This window comes from Equus quagga, chromosome 6 (genome assembly GCF_021613505.1).
Source record: "Equus quagga isolate Etosha38 chromosome 6, UCLA_HA_Equagga_1.0, whole genome shotgun sequence".
Lineage (NCBI taxonomy): Eukaryota > Metazoa > Chordata > Mammalia > Perissodactyla > Equidae > Equus > Equus quagga.
The window spans coordinates 120758765-120779677 of record NC_060272.1 but is presented as its reverse complement, the minus strand read 5'-3'; the positions used below and the strand labels follow the sequence as shown (position 1 = coordinate 120779677).

The following is a 20913-nucleotide window of genomic DNA, read 5'->3' as shown; positions in this document are numbered from 1 at the left end:
TACTTAATCACTTATCTACAAGCCTTATTTGTTTGTAAATAAATGAACAAACTTACAATCTGTGACATTTTAAATTTTGTGAACTGTTACTTCTAGAGATTGTATCAAGCTTTTTTAAAGAAATAAATTTCTATTAAAGACAAATGATTTGCACATATCAATCTTTGTGAACTGATAACATGGGTTCCTTTAGTTTATGCCCACAAGTGAACAAGTTTTCCCTCATCCCTGCACTCACACACATTCACTCTCCCTCTTTCCCTCCCTCCTCCTCCTCTAACACTTCTCCTCCCAGTCCTTCCCCCTCTGGTCACACAGTACTGCAGTGTCACGTGTGTAATAAATCTAATGACCTTGTCTATGTGGGTCTGTTTCTGGACACCATCTATTCTGCCATTGGTCAGTTTGTCTATCTTTGCACTAATACCACACTGCCAATTATTGTGGCTTTATAACAGGTCTTGATACCTGGTAATGTATATCCTCCTTTGTTATTCTTCAAGATTACCCTGGCTATTTGGTCTTTTCCATTTCCACCAAATTTTAGAATCAGTTTGTCAATTTCCAAAACCTACTGGGATATGGATTGAGATTGACTTGAATCTACATATCAATTTGAAGAGAACTGACATATTTACAACATGGAGTCTTCTAGTCCATAAACATTGTATATCACTCCGTTTATTAGGATTACTTTAACTTTTCTCTACAGCATTTTGTAGCGCCCAGTGTAAGGGTTTTACACACTTTTTGCTAAATTTATTCTGGATATTTGATATTTTTTGATGCTATTATAAATGGTACAGTTTTTAAATTTCATTTTTTATTTGTTATGGTATATACAAATATATAATTTACTTTTATATGTTGACCTTCATATGTATGCAGTAACCTTGCTAAATTTATTTATTAATCCTATTTAGTCTGTAGATTATTTTGAATTTTTCTATGTGTACAATCATGTCACCTGCAAATAATGACTATTCCTTCTTAATCCTTATTATTTTATTTCTTTTTCTTAGCTTATTACACTACTTATGGCCTCCATTATGAGACCGAATAACAGTCATGATAACAAGCATCAGTTATCTTTTTCCCAGTTTCAAGGAGTAAGTTTCAATATTTCAGTGTTAAGTACAAAGACAGCATTGTAGATGTTCTTTATCAGAATAAAAGAAGTTCCCTTCTATTTACAGTTTAATGAGAGTCTTTTTTGTATCAAGAGCTAAACTTTTCAAAGGCTTTTTCCAAATCTATTGAGATCATCTAAAGATTGTTCTGCCTTTTTCTATTAACGTAATGAATTACATTGATTTTCAAACATTAAATTAACCTCACTTAATTGTTATGTATTATCCTTTGTACATATTGCTGAATTCAATTTTCTAATATATTTTGGGGGGATTTTTACAATTACATTCATGGAAGAGACTGGTTTGTAATATTCTCTTCTTGCACTTGGTATCAAGATCATGCTGATCTCATCAAGGGTGTTCCTTTTCTGCTATTCTCTATCAGAGTTTATGAAAGACCATTGTTATTTCTCCCCTAATTTTCTGGAAAAATACACTAAGGAAGCCATCTGCACCTAGGGTTTTCTTTGTGGGAAGGTTCTTACAAATTCAATTTCTTTAATAAATATCAAACTATTCATGTGGTCTATTCCTCTTTCTGTCAGTTTTACAAAGGTTTATATTTTAATGAATTTCTATATCTCATCCAAACTATAAAATTGGCTAAAAGGTCTTTATAATATTCTTGTATTATCTTTTTGAATGCCGTAGGGTCTGAAGTAGTGTCTCCTTTGTTGTTCCCGATATAGCTAATCTATATTTCTACATCTTATTGTCCAGATTTACAATGGCTTTATCAATTTTATCAAACATATTAAAAAATCAACTTTTTGCTTTGCTTTGTTTTTTAATTTTATGTTTCTATTGTATTTATTTTTATCTTTATTATTCTTTCCTTTATCTTTTCTTTAAGTTTAATTTACTGTTCTTTTCCAAGTTTCTTGAGATGCAAGCTTAAGTCATGATTGTTTTCCTTTCTTCTTTTCTAATACATGCATTGAAGGAATAAATTTCCCTCCAACACTGTTTTAGCTTTATCACACAAGTTGTGATGGCTTATTTTCATTATCCTTCAGTTCAAAATATTTTCTGATTTCCATTTTGATTTTTTTCTTTGGTCCATGGATTATTTATAAGTGTATTGTTCAATTCCAAGTCTATTGGAGACATTCTAGTTATCTTTTTGTTGTTTATTTTTAGCTTAATCCCATTGTCGCCAGAGGAAATTTGTTGAAGTTTATGGTCCATCATATAGTCCTTTTGCTAAGTGTCCCATGTACAGTTAAAAAGTATAAGAATTCTATCACTGTAAGGTACATTGTTCTATAAGTCATTTAGTCAAAATTTGTTCACAGTATTGTTCAGATATTTTGTAAACTTATTGATCTTTTTACCTGCTCGTTTGTCAAGCTATTGAAAAAGATGCTTTAAAGTTTCCCACTCTTATTGTGGGTTTATCTATTTCGTCTTTCAGTTCTGCTAATTTTTGTCATATATTTTGAAGCAATGCTATTTCATATACACTGATTAGAATCATGATATTTTCTAAATAGAGTGACTTCATCTCCATAAAATGTCCCCTCCATTTCTAGCTTCTTCATTTTTCATATGTCTAGTACTTTTTCATTGTATGCTAGACAGTATATGAAAGAACTACAGAAATTCTAAATGATGTTAAACTCTTCACCTCTGTTAGGCACATAGAGTTGAAGGACTGATCATCTCAATCAAATCATGGATTGAACTGAGTGATGCCTGATTATATTTTCAGTAAATCTCAGTCTACTTCTGTTTCAACCCTGTTCCTAGGGCATGCCTCCCCCAAGATTTTCAACTAACAGTTGAATTGGTCTTTGACTCTCAATATGGAAAGATTATGGGAGATTCGCATCTGTTCTTAGAGGTTCTCAGCTTACCTCTTTAACTCTCCCATCCCATAAGCTTCAAAGTTTGGAAAATGTCTTGAGGGAGACACAGGCTGTGTGTTTGAGGTCCCTTAAGTCCACAGTTTTGTCACTCAGCCACCACAAGAATATCAAGATCTCTATTGGTTTCTCTGCTTCCTGCATTTGCTAAGGTCAAGCTTGAATTTCAGCCTCCGGCTGAGGCCAGAACTAGTACACGTACCAAGGTAAAAAGAGCTGTAGTGCACCCAGGTAAAAAGAGCTGTAGATCTTCAGTGTCAATTCTAGACTCACGTGCTTTGTTTTCAGGCCCATTCTCCTAGCCACTCTTTGTTTCCTAAGCACCACAAGAATGAAGACTTTACTTTGCCTTTCAGAAGAATCAGCCTAGTTCTTTAACTTTTAGTGCAAACTCAAAATTCAGCAAATTTCTTATGAGGGAAATCTCCAACTTGTCACCCATATTAGTCAGAGTCGTCAGAGAAACAGAACGAATAGGATATATATAGAAATATATATGAGAAGATTTATTATGGGAATTGGCTTACAAGATTAGCAAGGCTGAGAAGTCCCACGATCTGCTGTCTGCAAGCTGGAGAACCAGGAAAGCCAGTGGTATAATTCAGCCTAAGTCCGAAAGCCTGAGAACCGGGAGTGCTAATGTCCAAGGGCAGGAAAAGATGGATGTCCCAGCTCAAGCAAAGAGAACAAATTCATCCTTCCTCTGCCTTTTGTTCTGTTCAGGCCCTCCAAGTATTAGATGTTGCCCACTCACACTGGGGAGGGCGATCTTTACTCAGTCTACTGATTGAAATGCTAACCTTTCTGGAGAAATACTCACAGACACACCCAGAAATAGTGTTTTACTAGCTATCTGGGCATCGTTTAGCCTAATCATGTTGACATATAAAATTAACCATCACATCACCCTAGTTCCACAGAACTACTAAAAGCTCCACAGGTTTCTCTATTCTCCAACAGGCCTCTTCCTGAGCCAAGCCCCAATCCTAGCCCACAACCAGAATCTGTGAATATCCCCCAAGGGACAGGGAGAGCAGAGGACGGGAAAGAGTTCTAAAATGTTCTCCCTATTCTGGAATTTTAGTCCATTTTTTCATCTTTGCTTCTATAGTTCTCTGATGCCTTTAAAATGTGATTTCTTTTTGCCATTTATCCAGGTGTGTCTAGATGTTAGCAGCAGCAATGTCCTGCCATGACTTATTACATCCTATTTGGAAGTTGAAATTAATCTATTACATCAAAAACCTGTACCTTGATACTATGTACTGTGCTCACCTGCAAGGCCAGGTTTCAATCCTGGTTGCTTGTTCATTTCATACATTTTCAAAATAAAATTGGGGATTCCTGCTACAGTCTTTCCTTGGTCGGAGCGGACACCTGCTTTTAATGCAGAGTGATATATCCCACGGGGCATATTCACCATTTCTTGCTTCACAAGTGATGTAAAAAATTCCTCCAAAGCTGAAGGAGATAAAAGGAGATCAAAAGTAGAGTAAATATGGTATCCCGGAATAGAAACATTTATTCTTAACTCATACATATATAACAACTCAGCTACACTTCAGGGCAAACTTCACAAAAAGACTAAAAAGAGAACTCTTGATTCCCATCCCTTTCTTACTCTTCCCCAAGTCAGAACATGGCACCCAGTTATTCAAGCTGAAAAACTTATAGTCATTCCTAATTCTCTTTCTAACACTTCGTATATATAATCTATTAGCAAGTCCTTCTAGATCTACTTTCAAAAATATATTCCCAAATCTATTCATCTCTCTCCCTTTTCACTGCTTCTTGTCCAGTCATTATCTTCTCTCTTCTTCATCCGGGTGAATTTCAAAACTAGTTTCTTGGCTTCTTTTCCTCATGACCACCCCTGCAAACCATCCTCTACCCAGAAGAATTGTATGTCATTCCCCTCTCTAACATCTTCCAATGGTTTTTCGCTGTACATAGAATAACATTAAAGCTTCTCACAATGACATATAGCCCCTGATTCTGCCCCTAACTTCATCTCTACCACCCGCCCTCCTTGCTAGCCACGTTAAAGACATACTTCCATATGGCCTTTTTTCCATTCCTCAATAATACAAAGTTCACATCTAAGTCAGGCGTTACTGCACTTGCTATTCATTCCACCTGGAACACACTACTCCCAGATTTCCACGTGACTGGCTCCTTCTTGTCACTTAGGTGTTTTTAGAGAGGGCTTTTACAACTATCCATCATTCCATGGCAATATCAGTACAATTATTTTAAAACAGGATAATAGTTCAATATTTCTTTGCTTGTGTTCCTTCTGACGAAGCCCAAGGTCTCTTCTGCTTGACATTTTTCCTTATTATAAGGTAACACGGAAATGTGGGATCAGAAGACAATAGGGTACCCAAACAAAATACTTGATAAGACTATAGGTTTATATTCAGGTGTTATTTTCCTAAGGACCACTAGAGGTTGCCCAATGCAGAAACAAAAACAATAAAAACATTAAAGCTAAACAAATCGTATGGAATACAAAAAAGGAAACCACTGCATGTTCCTCTTATTATAGGAACAAAAAGCAAGGATCCACCTAACTACACTGGAATTTCATTCTGAATATATCTAAGTCTCTTTTAAATGACTACGATTAAATTAAAGGCAGCAAGTACTCACTGGAGCATCTATTACATGGCCAGTTCTGTCATTCCTATATACATGCAACAAAGCTTCTCCATTCAAAGCCGTGAGAACACCTGTGTGCAATGTTTTCCATTTACCCCTCCGGATCCCCGCTCTACCTTCTTAACCCTGCTCTGTGCCCTGGAAGAATAACCTTTAACAATGACATCAACAGGCTCTCTTGTCCTCTGGCTTCTAGTTTGCTTCATCTGATGGGAGATGTGGACAGGAGATCAGAGGGTGGAAACAGTGAGGTATTCCCCAGATAACCTCCTGCAGGATTGCTACAGGTTGCCTGCATCCCTCTTCTGAAGGCTCTGGCTCCCCTTAGGCATCCCTGTTTACGATACACATGCTTTCTCTTATTTTCCTAACCCTATCTCCCCTTACCTGTTCAGGCTGAGGAACATTAACCACTGTGGGATGATTCCCTATTGCTTGTGAATGTCCTTAACTTTGACAACACAACTGTAAATAGTGCCTTTATCAAACTCTCAATTACTCCACCTGAATGTGCCTTTCTTGTCAAGACCCTGATCAATATATCATCTAAATGAAAGAGATGAGCAACATCCAATTGCAGGCCATATACCCCAATTCCCCGCCCCCCCCCCCCCCCCGCACACACACGCGCATGTGTGACTGCTTCAAGGTGAGTATGGGTACAGACTTTTCAGAATGTAGCTAAGAGTCATCTGTTTGTGTGGATAGAGAGCTATGGTGAGAGAAGGTAATTTCATGCTTTCTCAGAAGGGATTCTATTCTGGCAAAAGCTGATACATGTCAAGAGGGAAGTACACATCTGCACGTAGACTAACAAGAATAGCAATTTGTCTACTTGTCAAGCTCTTCAGAGAACTAAGGATTCTCAAATAACTCAAGCCCTGAGAACAGTTTAAATGAGGGTAAGATACCATGAGTACAACTGATATATAAAACACCATCTTCCCCCAGCCACTGAGCTAGCAACTAGGATTTTTTTCCATTGCCTTTGAGCCTTGCCCTTGTCTCTTCCTTCCAGATGACCAGGTGAGAATTTGAAAGAGCTGAAAATTTATAGGACACAGAGTGTTAGATATAAATTTTTTAAACAACCCAAAAGTCCTTCAACAGGTGAGTGGATAAACAAATTGTGGTACATCCTACAGTGGAATACGACTCAGCAATAAAAAAAAAAACAAATAATTGATACAGGGAACTATTTGGATGGATCTCAAAGACATTATGCTGAGTGAAAAAAGGCTAATCCCGAAAGTTTACATACTGTATGAAAAAAATGGTGAAATCCAATAGGTCTATAGTTTAGTTAATAGTATTGTACCAATGTGAATTTCCTGGTTTGAATAATGAACTAAGGTTACATGAGATATTATCAATGGGAGCAGCTGGGTAAAAAGTACACAGGAACCCTCTAAACTGTTTTTGCAACTTCATGTAAGTCTAAAATTATTTCAAAGTTTAAAAAAAAAAATCAATACTAGTAACATCTCTATTTAAAATAATGCAAATTACTGAACTTACTTTGCAGCTGCTTTTGTGTTGACTTGAAATGAATTAAGAGGAGAAAAGGGCCAGGATTCACTTATATTCATTGCAATCTGGGGTTTTGCCTGCAGCATCTAGAGACCTAGTATATATCATCCATCCTGTACCTTTCAGGATATATATTCCAAAAGTTGCTGCCTTTTTCCTGGTCTGTTTTGAGTTCGCCAATAATAGCAGGAAAAGCGAGGCACAGAAAAATGAAGAACTCTGCCCATGGTGACACAGTTTCCCAGACACAGAGAGCATCCAGACCACCCACCTGATGCTAATTATTGAATTTTCTCAAACAGACAGCTATTGATTTCAAATCCCGCCTCCACCCCTCACCCCCTCCCTTCTTTCTCAGGGAAAGGTGCTAGTAACCATCAAGGACAAACAATGGAGAAAATCCAGGGAATGGCCACCACATCACTACACGCACTGGGAGGACAGAAACAACAGCAAACCTTGGCAACAAATATCCTCCCTCCCTTCTCCTTCTAATACCACAAGACTGGGGTGAGGGATCCATGCAAGAAGGAACAACACCATTAAAAAAGCCCAGGAGGACTTTTAACTCTAGGGCTATTTTAGGACACAGGAGGAACTTTGAATAACCAAAGGCTTTTCCCTTCCTTGGACTCACTGTAACTGCAGGGGAGGTCCTGGACTCTGAAGACCTTGAGGTAGGAAGTGGGAAGGACAGAAGAAAGGAACAGAGAACAAGTTTTCAAGGCTTGTTCTGGACATTAGGAGAAATGAAAAGGTGAACTCTTTGTCTAAGTCATGCTATTTAGTGTTCTCTAATGAAAGGAGGCAGGGATCTGTGACAGCAGCTTTGTCTAGAACTAAATAGCATATATTTGGCTGAATTTCTCAGGAATTTCCCTGGGGGAAGAAGCCAAGAAAAAAAGCTTCCAACATTACAGGCTAGTGAGGTTGTGATTAAGATGATAAGATGACATTTCTTGTGTTTACAGAATTTAATTTTTTACATCCATGAACATTCAAGGTAGATCTGGGACATAACAAGGTAATAGAAGCATGCTGGGCAAAATGTTGGCTAATACTGAAAAGCTACTTAATCACAATCAATCACCTGGGGAAATTTTTTAATAGTTGGAAAATGAAATTTACAATAAAATAATGTAAATTCCCAATCATAGTCCACAATCAAACAAATTTCTCAGATGGGACCACCCACCATCTCTTGGGTAGGGCATAAAATAAAGAGAGGCAAGTGAGTATTTCTAAATACAACACCCATATAGAATGACTACCACACGTAAGCACTAGAATAATTTTAAAATGTCAGGGTCCTATAAGCTTTACACCAAAACTGAGTAATCATAAAATTTGATCATTTTTTTAAAAAGCATTAATTGATACCTCTTAAATATTGGTACTATCTTTGGAGTAACTCTATAGAAAGAATAAGCGTACCATGAAGAAACTACCCAGTAAATCTCTGAAGAGTCTAATGATCTTCTCACTTAGCTTATAGAATGAAGAACCACAATTTGAACCAGTGCCTTGAAGTCCCACTGCAAATTTGTCTTGCAGAATAAATTTAGCTTTTGAAATGAATTTTAATTTTTCAGTGAAAATGGTTGTTTAAACTAGTCTTCCAGTTCAATTTTATTTGAGTCCAACATTTTTTGGTGTGTTTTGAACACCATACTACCTCAAGTGGTCCCTATAGAATAGATGGGTGCGTTTTGCATTTCAGATAGAAAGTAAGTACTTATGATTAAAGTAAGCTATAATATGTACACATCACAAAAGGACACAATTAAGCAGACAGGTAAAATCACCGGAAAGTGCCAGCTTCCCTGCCACTAAATAGGAGTCACCTGGTAAAACCAAAGGAGCAGTGAGTGACAACAGTTGGAGATAGCAGAAGCCAGGAACTGAAAGATCCACCTCCTTTTCGTCACCATCATCATCTTCATCTTCATCTAGCTCATCAGGAACAGGGATTTCTGGTCTTACCTGAAATGAAAGAGAAGGCGATACTAAAACACTATGTAAAATCTTTTCTTTGTCCTTTTTACGTCAAGATTTAAAAACTGAGTTAGACTCATTGCTCCATAATGTCAAAAGACCATTAAAAATTAATTTTAAAAAACTTATCCATTTTCAGAATGACTAAATGGTAAACTCTAATCATCTTATTAGATACCATCTGAGATCCCTGTAAAGAACTAATGGTAATATAGTAAAAAAAAAAAAAAAAAAAAAAAAAAAAGTCACTATAAGCCAGTATAAGCAATGATTATTATAGAAAACTAATAAAATTTTACACCATCTAACAACAAAATGCAAACACTGACACATTCAACATATTGAATTCCTATGGTTTATAATTAAATATTTGCCTTGTCTGAATACATTTTTTTTTAATTTGTGATTCCAGCCATATCTCTATGACAAAGCTTAAAATATTCCAGAATATAAAGTAGAGATCAGAAAAGGCCAGAATGCTTTAGTTGACCTTTTTTTAGACTTGGGCAGTTTGTTGCTATAAAATACAAAAACACTGAAATCTGTTAATTGGTAGCTATACTTTATTATGTCTTATTTGCAATTTGAAGACTTTGTGGTTGCTCTGTAATTAGTTAGGTTTGTTTAAACCAAAAATAAAAAATGTAAAAAGATTACCGCTATTGTAGTTTCCACAAGATACAACTGTCAAGCAATTAATTAAATTTTTAATACTTTCAATGACACACCATCATAATGCCCACATGGAGATAATTAAGCATTAGAGGAGGAAAGCAAAATAGAAAAAAGTGGTTGCTATAACCATAAAGTGCCAGAACCCAGTCATTACCATTAGCCTGTCTCCTGGAGTTATTTTTAGAAATAATTAACAATTCCTGCAGACTGCCTTCTTCATAGGTCCCCAAAGCACTGTTCCATTTAGGAACTGCACTGAGTCAGGATTCTTGCAGGGGCGTAAGAGAAAACAGAGAGGAAATCCTTCTCTTAAGTCTAATAACCTTAACTCCAATGAAGCCTTTCAACCATAACTAGTGTTCTCTTCACTAGTGGAAGAGTTAAAGCAACCTGACCACTCGAGCACTGTGCAAGACAAGACTTAATTCTGATTCAATATTGAGCACCTAATTCTCAGAGGACTGAGCCAGCCATAATTACAGAGATAACAATAACGCCTGCTCCACACAGGGCATGACGGCATTTGTTGACATCAGTGCATACCAAAGAAACCCTGGTATGTTTGCAAACCTTTTGGTTCTGATAAGTGGGCTTTTCCAAGTGTCTCTGGTATGTGTACATGCTTGAAATTTGCCAGGTTTAGTATCATCAAGAGTTATCTTAGAGATTCTAACCAGTCCTAGTTGTCTAAAAAGTTCCCCAAAAGGAGCTGGTTCTGGGTCTGCATCTTGCTTCCTGACTTTTTACACATCATAGTACAAATTGAAAATGATATTTGAACAGCATATTGGGAGAAACAGACAACCATGTTTACAGCTGGAGACTACATCAGTAATGCGAGTTACCACAGCAGTGCATCAAAGCACTGGAAAGCTCTGACATACATCATATTCACAAGCGACAAGAGACTTGGGGAGGTAGAAGGCAGAGGTAAACACTTAAGCCGATATGAAAACTCAGAGGGATGATGAGGATGTGGAGAAATCAGAACCTTCATACACTGCTGGTGCGAATGTAAAACAGTACAGCTCCTTTGGAAAACAGTTTGGCAGTTTCTCAAAAAGTTAAACACAGAGTTACCATATGACCCAGCAACTGCACTCGTAGGTATATAACCAAGAGTAATGAAAATACATGATCACACAAAAACTTGCACACGAATGTTCATGAATGTGAATGCATTATTCATAATAGCCAAAAAATGGACGCAACTCAAATGTCCATTAACTAATGAAAGCAAAAACAAAATGTGGCATATCTATGCAATGGAATATTATTCAGTCATTAAAAGGAATGAAGCACAGATACATGCTACACATGAATGAACCTTTACAATATTATGCTAAGTGAAGGAAGCCAGTCACAAAGACCACATACTATATGATTTCATTATAGGAAAGGTCCAGACAGGCAAATTGATAGAGACAGAAAGTAGATTAAATTGGTTGCTTAGGGCTGAGGGAGGAGAAAGGGGTAATGGAGACTGCTAATAAAATGTTCTAAAATTAAACTGTGGTTGCTCTCTGACCAGCTGCACAATTCTATGAATATGCTAAAACCACTGAATTGTGCACTTTAAATAGGTGAGTTATATGGAATGAGGATTATATCTCAATAAAGCTGTTTAAAAAGAAAGGAAGAGGGGCCGGCCCAGTGGCGCAGCAGCTAAGTGTGCATGTTCTGCTTTGGTGGCCAGGGTTCTCAGGTTCGGATCCTGGGTGCGGACATTGCACCGCATGGCAAGCCATGCTGTGGCAGGCATCCCACATACAAAGTAGAGGAAGATGGTCACAGATGTTAACTCAGGGCCAGTCTTCCTCAGCAAAAAGAGGAGGATTGGCAGCAGATGTTAGCTCAGGGCTAATCTTCCTCAAAAAAAAAAAGAAAGAAAGGAAGGAAGAGGAGGGAGGAAGGAAGGAAAGCTATAAAAAGAGAAGAGGAGGGCCAAGCAGCATAAGAAGTGGAAATGGAAGCTGCCACCATCTCCAGAGGGACCTTAAACTGGTATATGAATTATGCCAAATGACCAAATCTTCCACTTCCAGAATTATTTAGCATAAAAGAGATATAATAATTTTTGCACTTATTTGATCCTATCCAGTCTTTCTGCCCAGTCAACATAAATTACTTAAAATGAGTCACAGCATCCAGGCCATCAATATTTCTGAGAGCCACTAGAGAAAGACCTACTATGTTGGAGATAAAAAAAATTGATCCACTCGTCCATCTTAAGTTGTCTAATTTCACATTCATATAACTGGACACCTATTTTAATTTATCTGCTATGTCGTAAACAGCATATGTCTGCATCTTAAAAATGCATGTATGTTAATAAAAAGACTACAGAGATACTGTAATTTAAGTACAGATGATACACTCTGCCTACTTATAATGGTATCTTCCAATTTTATAATGGTATCCTTCAATTTTGTTTCTTCAAAGGTGAGTTGATTCTCCTGAACAAATTAGCCCTTATTGTTAGAACTTGGATCCAGTACACTTCTCTCCTCTTCTGCTCCCTCTCAGAGAAGTATTTGTTCCAGCTTCCCTATGCTAGCCCCAGTCTTTTCCCTTTGTGTGTAACAAGTAAGATCAAGGTGAGAACAGCTAAGGAAAATCGAGAGAAGTCATATGAAAGAATACTTGCTAAAGTTATAAAATTTTGGCAATTTTATTACATTAGCTGTTAAAACACCCAGGAAAACTGCATATATATTTAAAACACACACACACACATACACACACAACAACTAAGCCCGTCCAATTACAGATAAGCTTTGTTGAAGAAACTTAAACAGAGAGCCAAATATAAAATGATAAATTCCTTTTAAAATCTGCTTCAAATTGAACATTGGAAAGCTTATCCTACAAAATACCTCACTATGGGTTCTGAGCCAGATAACCTTTCAACCACCTTTCTATGTATGTAACCTATGAAAATCCAGGATTTTGTGCATAAACAGAGGATTTTATTTGGAACACGTCAAGTATCTGCATAAATTCATTTAAAAAGAGAAACAGCTTCTGATGAATGCAGTGACATTCACTTAAATCAAAGCCAAACAGGTTACAACATATTAATACGGACCCAGGATGCATAACGAGTTCTTTTATACTACTCACTTCTAAAATTAACTCCAGAAATCAACAACACAATCTGTCTTAAGATCTCTATAATAAAAAGTTTAATTTTTAAACAGCTAAATATTTTTTAATGAACCCGAGTCAGAGAGAAGAGTCAATCTTCTACCTAAATGTTTATCTATTACTAATTGTTTTACCAGAAAAACAATTCTCCATAGTTTTTCTGGTTTTGTTTGTTTTGGTTTGGGTTTTTTTTTTATTTTTGGCACTAAAGAAGGCAAGGGAGAAGGATAAATAGCTAAAAAGAAGAGAAGAAATACAAACTAAAAGGGAAAAATCATTTATGTGTATTTTTTTTTTTTTTTTTTGGAGGAGATTAGCCCTGAGCTAACTTCTGCTGCCAATCCTCCTCTTTTTGCTGAGGAAGATTGGTCCTGGGCTAACATCCATGCTCATCTTCCTCTATATTTATACGTGGGATTCCTGCCACAGCATGGCTTGATGAGCCCTGCCTAGGTCCATGCCTGGGATCCAAACCAGCGAACCCCAGGCCGCCAAAGCAGAGTGTGCAAAGTTAACTGCTGGCCCCCATTCACCTCTATTTTTTAACATTAATCAATAGGTCCTCAGTGAAGCCCCTCAAATTTTTGAATCAAACTTTTGATTTGCGTGTTTCAAGTAATTTGCAATGATATTTTTACAAACCAACAAAACAATGTAATCATTCAACATTCTCCACCTCATAAAACAGCGCCTACTCCTTAGTATATGTCCAATAAGTAATTATAAAATCAACACAAGTGTGAAGTATCTATCACTTCCATTCCCACAGAACTTCCTAATAACAAACCAATGGCAAGACAGATGAGTTAATGAATTTGCTATTGAAATCCCTAATTCTCGTGGTGTCTCATTCAACACTACTTACTACCCATTGACATTTTCCATCTTATCTGAGATGTACTGTTTCAGTCAACTCTAATCTTCCTTCTGACGTCTGCCACTCATCTTACTCCTTTTGTTCTCCCATCCTGTCAGCTTTCGATGAGTTTCACAGTTTAAATTGACGTTCATCAATCAACAAGAAATCTTTTAGCAAATTTAAAGAAAAGTAGTACTTAACAAAAGTAGCTGAATTATAATCCACAAAAGTAGCCATGTTGATAAGGGTGCATTATAGCTTTTTAAAAAAAATTTCTGCTTGAAAGTCACAATGTGCTAATTTAAAAGATTATTTCACAAGTTTCCACAAGTGGAAAGAGAGAATGTGGATGAACTTTCACTGGAAAGGTGTACAGGTAACCTTCAGTTTTGAGTAAACCAAACTGCCCTTGGTGCAGAGTGAGTAACCTCTGACAACAAAGAAGAATCTTAGTTTTGACATTATGGAAGTCCCTACCTAGCAGAGACTTTCGAAACAATTGAAAACACGCTCTTTTTGAGGAAGATTAGCCCTAAGCTAACATCTGCCACCAATCCTCCTCTTTTCACTGAGGAAGACTGGCCTGAGCTAGCTAACATGTGTGCTCATCTTCCTCTATTTTTTTATATGTGGGATGCCTGCTACAGCATAGCTTGAGAAGCAGTGCATATGTCCCCACCTGGGATCCGAACTGGCAAACCCCAGGCTGCTGAAGCGGAAGGTACAAACTTAACCGCTGCGCCACTGGGTCGGCCCCGAAAATATGCTTTTATAGTAAATGAACCTCCGTTGCACATCACTACCATTGTCTACAAAACAGAAGTGCGGAGCTGACTCGGTTGTAACTTTAGCCTTTGGCGACTTGTTTGGGATATGAACAAACTGATCACTTTCTGGACTTGCAGTCCTTAGGTATTCAAACAGCCAAACCGAAAATCAGTAATCAATCAAAAGAAGAACGCAGTCTCAGTCTCAGAAGCAATGACTCTCCATGAGGTGGCAGGTCCTCTATATCAGGCTGGGGGTGAGAGGCAACCTCTTTTAAACCACTTCTGTGCCCTCATCTTAATCCCAGTTGAGAATATCCACAGTAGTGAACCATCGTTACTTTTGGGAGTGAGTTATATCCCAGAAGGCGGTTAGGGCAGAAAAAAAGGTTGAAAAGCATGGCTAAAAAAGGATAAGCCTTAGAGCTTTCTTTCATAGCTCTTCACTCTGATGGTGAAAATCCAAACATATATAGAAACCCCAACTCTAAACACATCACTACCCTTTATGTTGGAAGGTATAAAGAGCTATTTACAGCTATTCAGGGATCAGAAGTTATAGAAGAGTTAGATTAAGAAAGTATCTAATATTTGACTGAGTATAGCGCTTATTGAGTATAAACTCTAACATAATCGGAAATGGAATAAACTCTAAAGTAGGAAAAAATATTAACATACCAATATTTAAAGAAGTAGAGACTAAAGAATCAAGAGTACATGGGTGTTATTTAATTAAAGCTATTATTCCAGCTGGAATATGTCAGGAGTAGTAGCTAAAAAAAAGGTAATTTTATGCTGTGATCTAAACTAGCAATCGCTTACTAAAAATAATAATAATGAAAAGTATCATTCCAGATGCTGCAGCTAATCTACTGGTAGGAGTTTGCATACCAAATTTTTTTTCCCTCTGAGGAAGATTTGCTCTGAGCTAACATCTGTTACCAATCTTCTGCTATTTTGTACGTGAGCTGCCATCACAGCATGGCCACTGATAGATGAGTGGTGTAGGTGCACACCCAGGAACCAAACCAGGGCCACTGAAGCGGAGCGCACTGAACTTACCACTAGGCCACTGGGGCTGACCCATACCAAATTTACATGTAGCTTTTTTTCTCTTTTTCCTTTTCCTTTTCTTCTTTCTCTCTTTCTTTGTAAGAAGCTATGGGTATTGCTGGTCACTATAGTGCAGTCTGAAGTTCTACTTTTTTTAATTTGATGAGTCATAGAACACCTTTTCTTAAGGCTTCCTTTTGTGATAACTGCATGACAAGTCAGCCAATCTGTCTTTAGTCCTCAATAACATGGGAAATCCCACCTTACTTAGAATTTGGTTTTACAAGAGCCTATATTCATGGTGGCTCCAATTCAATTCGATAAACAGAAGTTTGCCTGGTTCCTACTGGCATCTAATCTTTGTATAAACTCAATTCAGAAGAAAAAGTCAACCCATCTTAACACCTGAAGACCCGAAGAAATTCACACCAAAACTTCTTGCCATTTGACCTCAAGGACAGATACTGGGTAATGTTACATATAACTTCTTCTAACACAATGTCTGTCTTATCCACTCAAGGCATTCAATAAACTTCTATTTGCATCTGAATTAGTAGTAATACTAAATGTGAAATCAGACACTTAACTCCTTAACATGATCTAATAATTTAAAGCTGGTTATACTAGATAGATACTAGAAAAGGTTGTATGTTTTTAGTTTCATCTCAAAACTAAGATAATGTCATCCTATGTATTATTAACCTTTAAAAGACAGTAATACTGGGGCCAGCCCCAGTAGCCTAGTGGTTAAGCTCAGCACGCTCTGCTTCGATAGCCTGGTTTCAGTTCCCAGGTGCAGACCTACACTGCTCTGTTAGTGGCCATGCCATGCTGGCAGCCCACATACTAAAAAAATACAGGAAGACTGGCATGATGTTATCTCAGGGCAAATCTTCCTAGGAAAAAAAACCAAAAAGACAGTGATACTTTCTTCATCCAGTTCTCTGGGGCTAAGCCATACACCATTTCACACTAAAGTAATAAACAGCAGATTTTTTTATATGGGATCTCAATTCTGTATTACAAATAAAGATCTTTGGCTGCACAGGTGGTATACAACTTTAGTCTATGAAGCCTATGCTTGCATTTCAAGTCCAAGATGGTGCACCATGGGGGCAAAAAGCTTCCTACAGTGGCACAGATCTTCTGGAGTAAGCCACGGACACAGGCATGCAGTCCTGTACCCAGTCACCTTAAGGAGATTTCATTTGCACCATAGGTGTCTTCCATCTGCTTCAAAGAGATTTAAATTCATCATCTGTGAAGTCTAAGACCTCTACAATCTTTTACAAGTTAAACAAATAATGAATACAAATTCTTATCTTTTATGGACAACACATCTAGCATTACATATACATCCATCAGGTAAGGATCTCCTATGAGAGGAGATGCAAATAAAGTAAAACCCAGCAGTAAAGAGATACTAGTGAGAAAGCAAAACGGCCTACCTGTTCAGGCAGATGGAGAATGGTATGCTCTCCAGCACTAAAGTGTGACAGAGATTTATATGCAGCATTTGCTACAATTGGGTCCTAGATAGGGTAAAAGTAAAAGAAAAAAAAAGAAACAACATATATACATGTGTGTGTATATATGTATGTATATATATATTAAACAGCAGCTCTAAGAAGAAAGAAAATCTTCCCTCACCAACCTCAAAGTTCTATAATCAATGCTTTGGAAATGGTATTAAAGCCTTGCTTAATCTGTCCCAATGAAAAATAGAGAGAAAATAGCATTGAGCAGAGAGACCAGTAGCACTAAATTTTTATCCTAGTTTGAGCACTAACCATAAAGTTACTCATAATTGCTCAGGGCTCCATGAGATAGTATAGTTTGGTGGAAGGAGTATGAGGGTTTAGAGTCTGATAGACTTGGTTTTGGATTCTGATTCTCCAGCTACTAACAGAACAAGTTAGTCTTTTGGAACATAAGCTCTTTCACTCATGAGTCAGGCATAACATCACTGACACCCTCTTCTCTATACTCCTTGACTGGAAATGCCATCCAAAAGATGGACTGGACTTTTTGAGCGTTTGCTTGTTGGTGGAGGAGGGCCACAGCAGGAAAGGGAAGGACCATACAAAAATATGACACAAGAGCAACAGTCCCCCTTCACATCTGTCAGCTTCACAAAGAACTAAGCGTACTTTATGGTGAAAATATATTAATGGGCATAGGTTGAGATTAAATTTTAAAGCCTAAACTTACTAATAGTCACAATTCTTTTAAAATCAAGAAACCATCATTTTGAGGGAGTTAACATTTTTTATTCTGAGTCTGATTTTACAGTCCTCTCCCCAGTTTGGTTCTGTTTCACTGACACCCCTTGTGACATACCTTGTTTTGGGTGTGGGTCCAGAGGAAGCTGAGGACTTGAACTTTAAAATTCTGAAAAATCAACCAACATCAGAATAAACTTCTAAGACAAAGATAAAACTGAGAATAAACCATCTAAGGTGGTAAATGGTGAAAATTAAATCACTTTAAAAATTATACCACAAGCTATTGAATTAATCTGTATTTACTCATCATTCATAAAATGAAAATACTCAGAAACAGACCCATCATTTAAACACATGGATATTTTAAACAGAATGAGATTTTATGATTACGAAATTTAGAAATCTAACCATTTCTTACTGACCTCTCAAGTCCTAGTACAAATGTCAGTCCCTTCTTTTATGCTACTGCTCCTGATCCCCTATCCAGAAGAGAGCGCTCCCTTCTCTAATGGCCATATGGCACATGGTACACTTTAGTATCTAGTATGATTATCTGTGTGTGTGGTTAGCTCCCTACTAGGTTGTATACTCCTTAGGGCGTGACTATCTTTTTCATTTCAAAGGCCTAGACCATAAAGCCCTCAAAGGACAAATATTTAATAAATAATTGAGCATGAAAAGTCATTATCTTCCAATATTCACTGTCATTTTCATTTCAGCCACATCTAACTTCTTGCCCTTTTAAATCATATAAGGTTTTCCTATACCTCCTTACTTTTACGTATTCGATTCCCCAAACTTCAGTGAGAAGCAACATTTATTAATTCTTCAAGATCCTAGTGAAACAGCACCAACTAAATAACATTTGGTTAGACTTCCCCTAAGATGCTGCTCACTCCACCACTCTCTCATAGCCCTTACATTATCTGTACTCACCAAATACTATAATTATTATTGCTTATGTGTATCTCCTTTATCAATCTTCAAGCTTTTGGAAGATAGGGACTGACAACGTGGTGTAATGGAAAAATATAGGCTATGGAGCTAGAAAGGCCTGGGTTTAGACACCAGCTTTCACTTAGAAATCACAGTTTTGGTCAAGTTAATTGTCTGGCACATAGTAGGAAATAAACATTTGTTTAATGAATGGACAGACCTCTCAAAACCTCAGATTCTTTAGCTATAAAATGAAAAATAATACCTTTCTATCAGATATTAGAACTAAAGGAACTAGAAGAGTGCTGGGAATATAATAGGTACTTAAAAATAGCGTCTATTATTTATTAGTATCTCTAAGTACAGTTTTAATAAAAATATTCTGACTCAATTAATGATTATACCAAGGACTTTGCAAAGCAATTCAGAAAACACACTAATTAAAATATGGACTCTATTTTCAACAAGCTTATAGTTTAATGGGAAAAATAATATATGGGTACATATACCTGTAGTATAAAATAGAAATAAATGTACTTAAAACAGTTTAGACAAAGACTTTGGGGAGCAATGGACTCCTGGTTGCAGAAAAATTCTCAAAGGATGGGATGAGTTAAACCAATTCTTTATTTCCTAAAATAGATTTTAAAATTAGAGATCAAAAAGAAAGTAATTCTAGACTGAGAGAACATTATGAACAAAGGAAAAGAGATAGAAAAGTTTGGAGGGGGATAAGAAAACAACAAGTGATTTCGCGTTCCTGGAAGGCAGGAGGCAGAAAAGTAGAGTGAGGCCAGATTCTAAAAGGCCTATTGATTAGGTATAAAAAGGCTAGACTTCATTTTAGGCAAACGCAAGGCATTGAGGTAACCAGGGATAGCAATGATCTAAGAAATGCCTTGGAAAAATTACATTCAACTCTGGCTTACATCCAAACTCTAAACAGTTAACAGATAACAAAATATTTAAACAGACACAGGGATAGAGGGAAGGAGGAAGGGAGAAATGAAAGGGAAGAACGGGGTGGAGAGGAAGAGAAGGAGACGGACAGGGAGAGGCAGACAGACAGACAGACAGACAGAGGTCTCCCTCTACATTTCTTTACTTCTGCTTCCAAGTGGACTATGGTCACTGAAGGGCTCTCCCTTTCTGGGAGGAAACTGATGGATGGAATGGCCCCAAAGCAGTCTATCTGAACAGCAGAGGAACCCTAATATCAACATAAGCATGACTATAAGCCAAAATGGGATGCCAGTGGAAAAGAATGTGAAATTTGAAGAAGAAGAAAAGCATATACTCCAACAGACAACTCACAGCCACTGGTAAGCAAATATAAGAAACCAATACACAAACTAACCTGTAATGAAACCTGAATAACTCAAAGTACAAGCAATACAAAGGTATATGAGTTCAGCCCTTGAAGACAGAAAATAAATATACACAACTTGTCCTTACTTTTGTTTTTAGTCTTAGTTCCTTATCAGCAGGCTAGCAGACTTTCTGACAACATAAGAGTACGTACCCATGAACAGTAGCCACAAAAAAAGACTGTTGGTGAATTATCTATTCTAGGAGTCTCCAACAGATTCTTTTTTAAATACCCTAAAACAAAAGCCCAGATGTGAGAATAAACTCACAATATCCTGAATTGGTTCATCATTCACTCAGCAACTCCTTACTGAATATATACTCTGTGCCAGGCACTGTGCTGGGTATTTTATCCTCAATAAGGACAAATTTTATTTTATTTTATTTTATTCACTATGTGGCATTTAGAATGACTAAAAGCATGATCCTATAATCCTGTGTTATAATGTGATCTAAAACATATAAGGGACCGTTACTGGAATCTTATGAAGGGGTGGTTTATCAAAGTCTGTGAAGCACCAAATCAAACTAAAAGTTCACCAAGACTTCAAATGGAAAGCAACTGCCGCTCTTTGAAGGAAAACAAAAAAAGGCAGACATGAAAGGGAATGTGGCTACACAAGTGGAGACATAACGAATTCACCACCCTCTCATTTCACTCAAAGAAGAGATAATAAAGGAAAGGTTAAGCAGAAATAT

The 20913-nt window shown here is 37.1% G+C and overlaps 1 protein-coding gene across 3 annotated transcripts in view; it reads right to left on the bottom strand.

The window, feature by feature from the left end:
* The window catches only part of FOCAD (focadhesin), a 270438-nt gene that overhangs the window by 86585 nt on the left and 162940 nt on the right, over nt 1–20913 (bottom strand). For 2 of the 3 annotated variants that reach the window (XM_046664479.1, XM_046664481.1), the window contains 4 exons: nt 18026–18076; nt 17134–17217; nt 9034–9172; nt 4274–4459 (listed from right to left, as the gene is read on the bottom strand). In XM_046664479.1, coding sequence (XP_046520435.1) covers nt 4274–4459; nt 9034–9172; nt 17134–17217; nt 18026–18076 — 460 coding nt within the window. The remainder of the gene's footprint in view (nt 1–4273; nt 4460–9033; nt 9173–17133; nt 17218–18025; nt 18077–20913) is intronic. The other variant, XM_046664480.1, reaches the window with a different exon arrangement.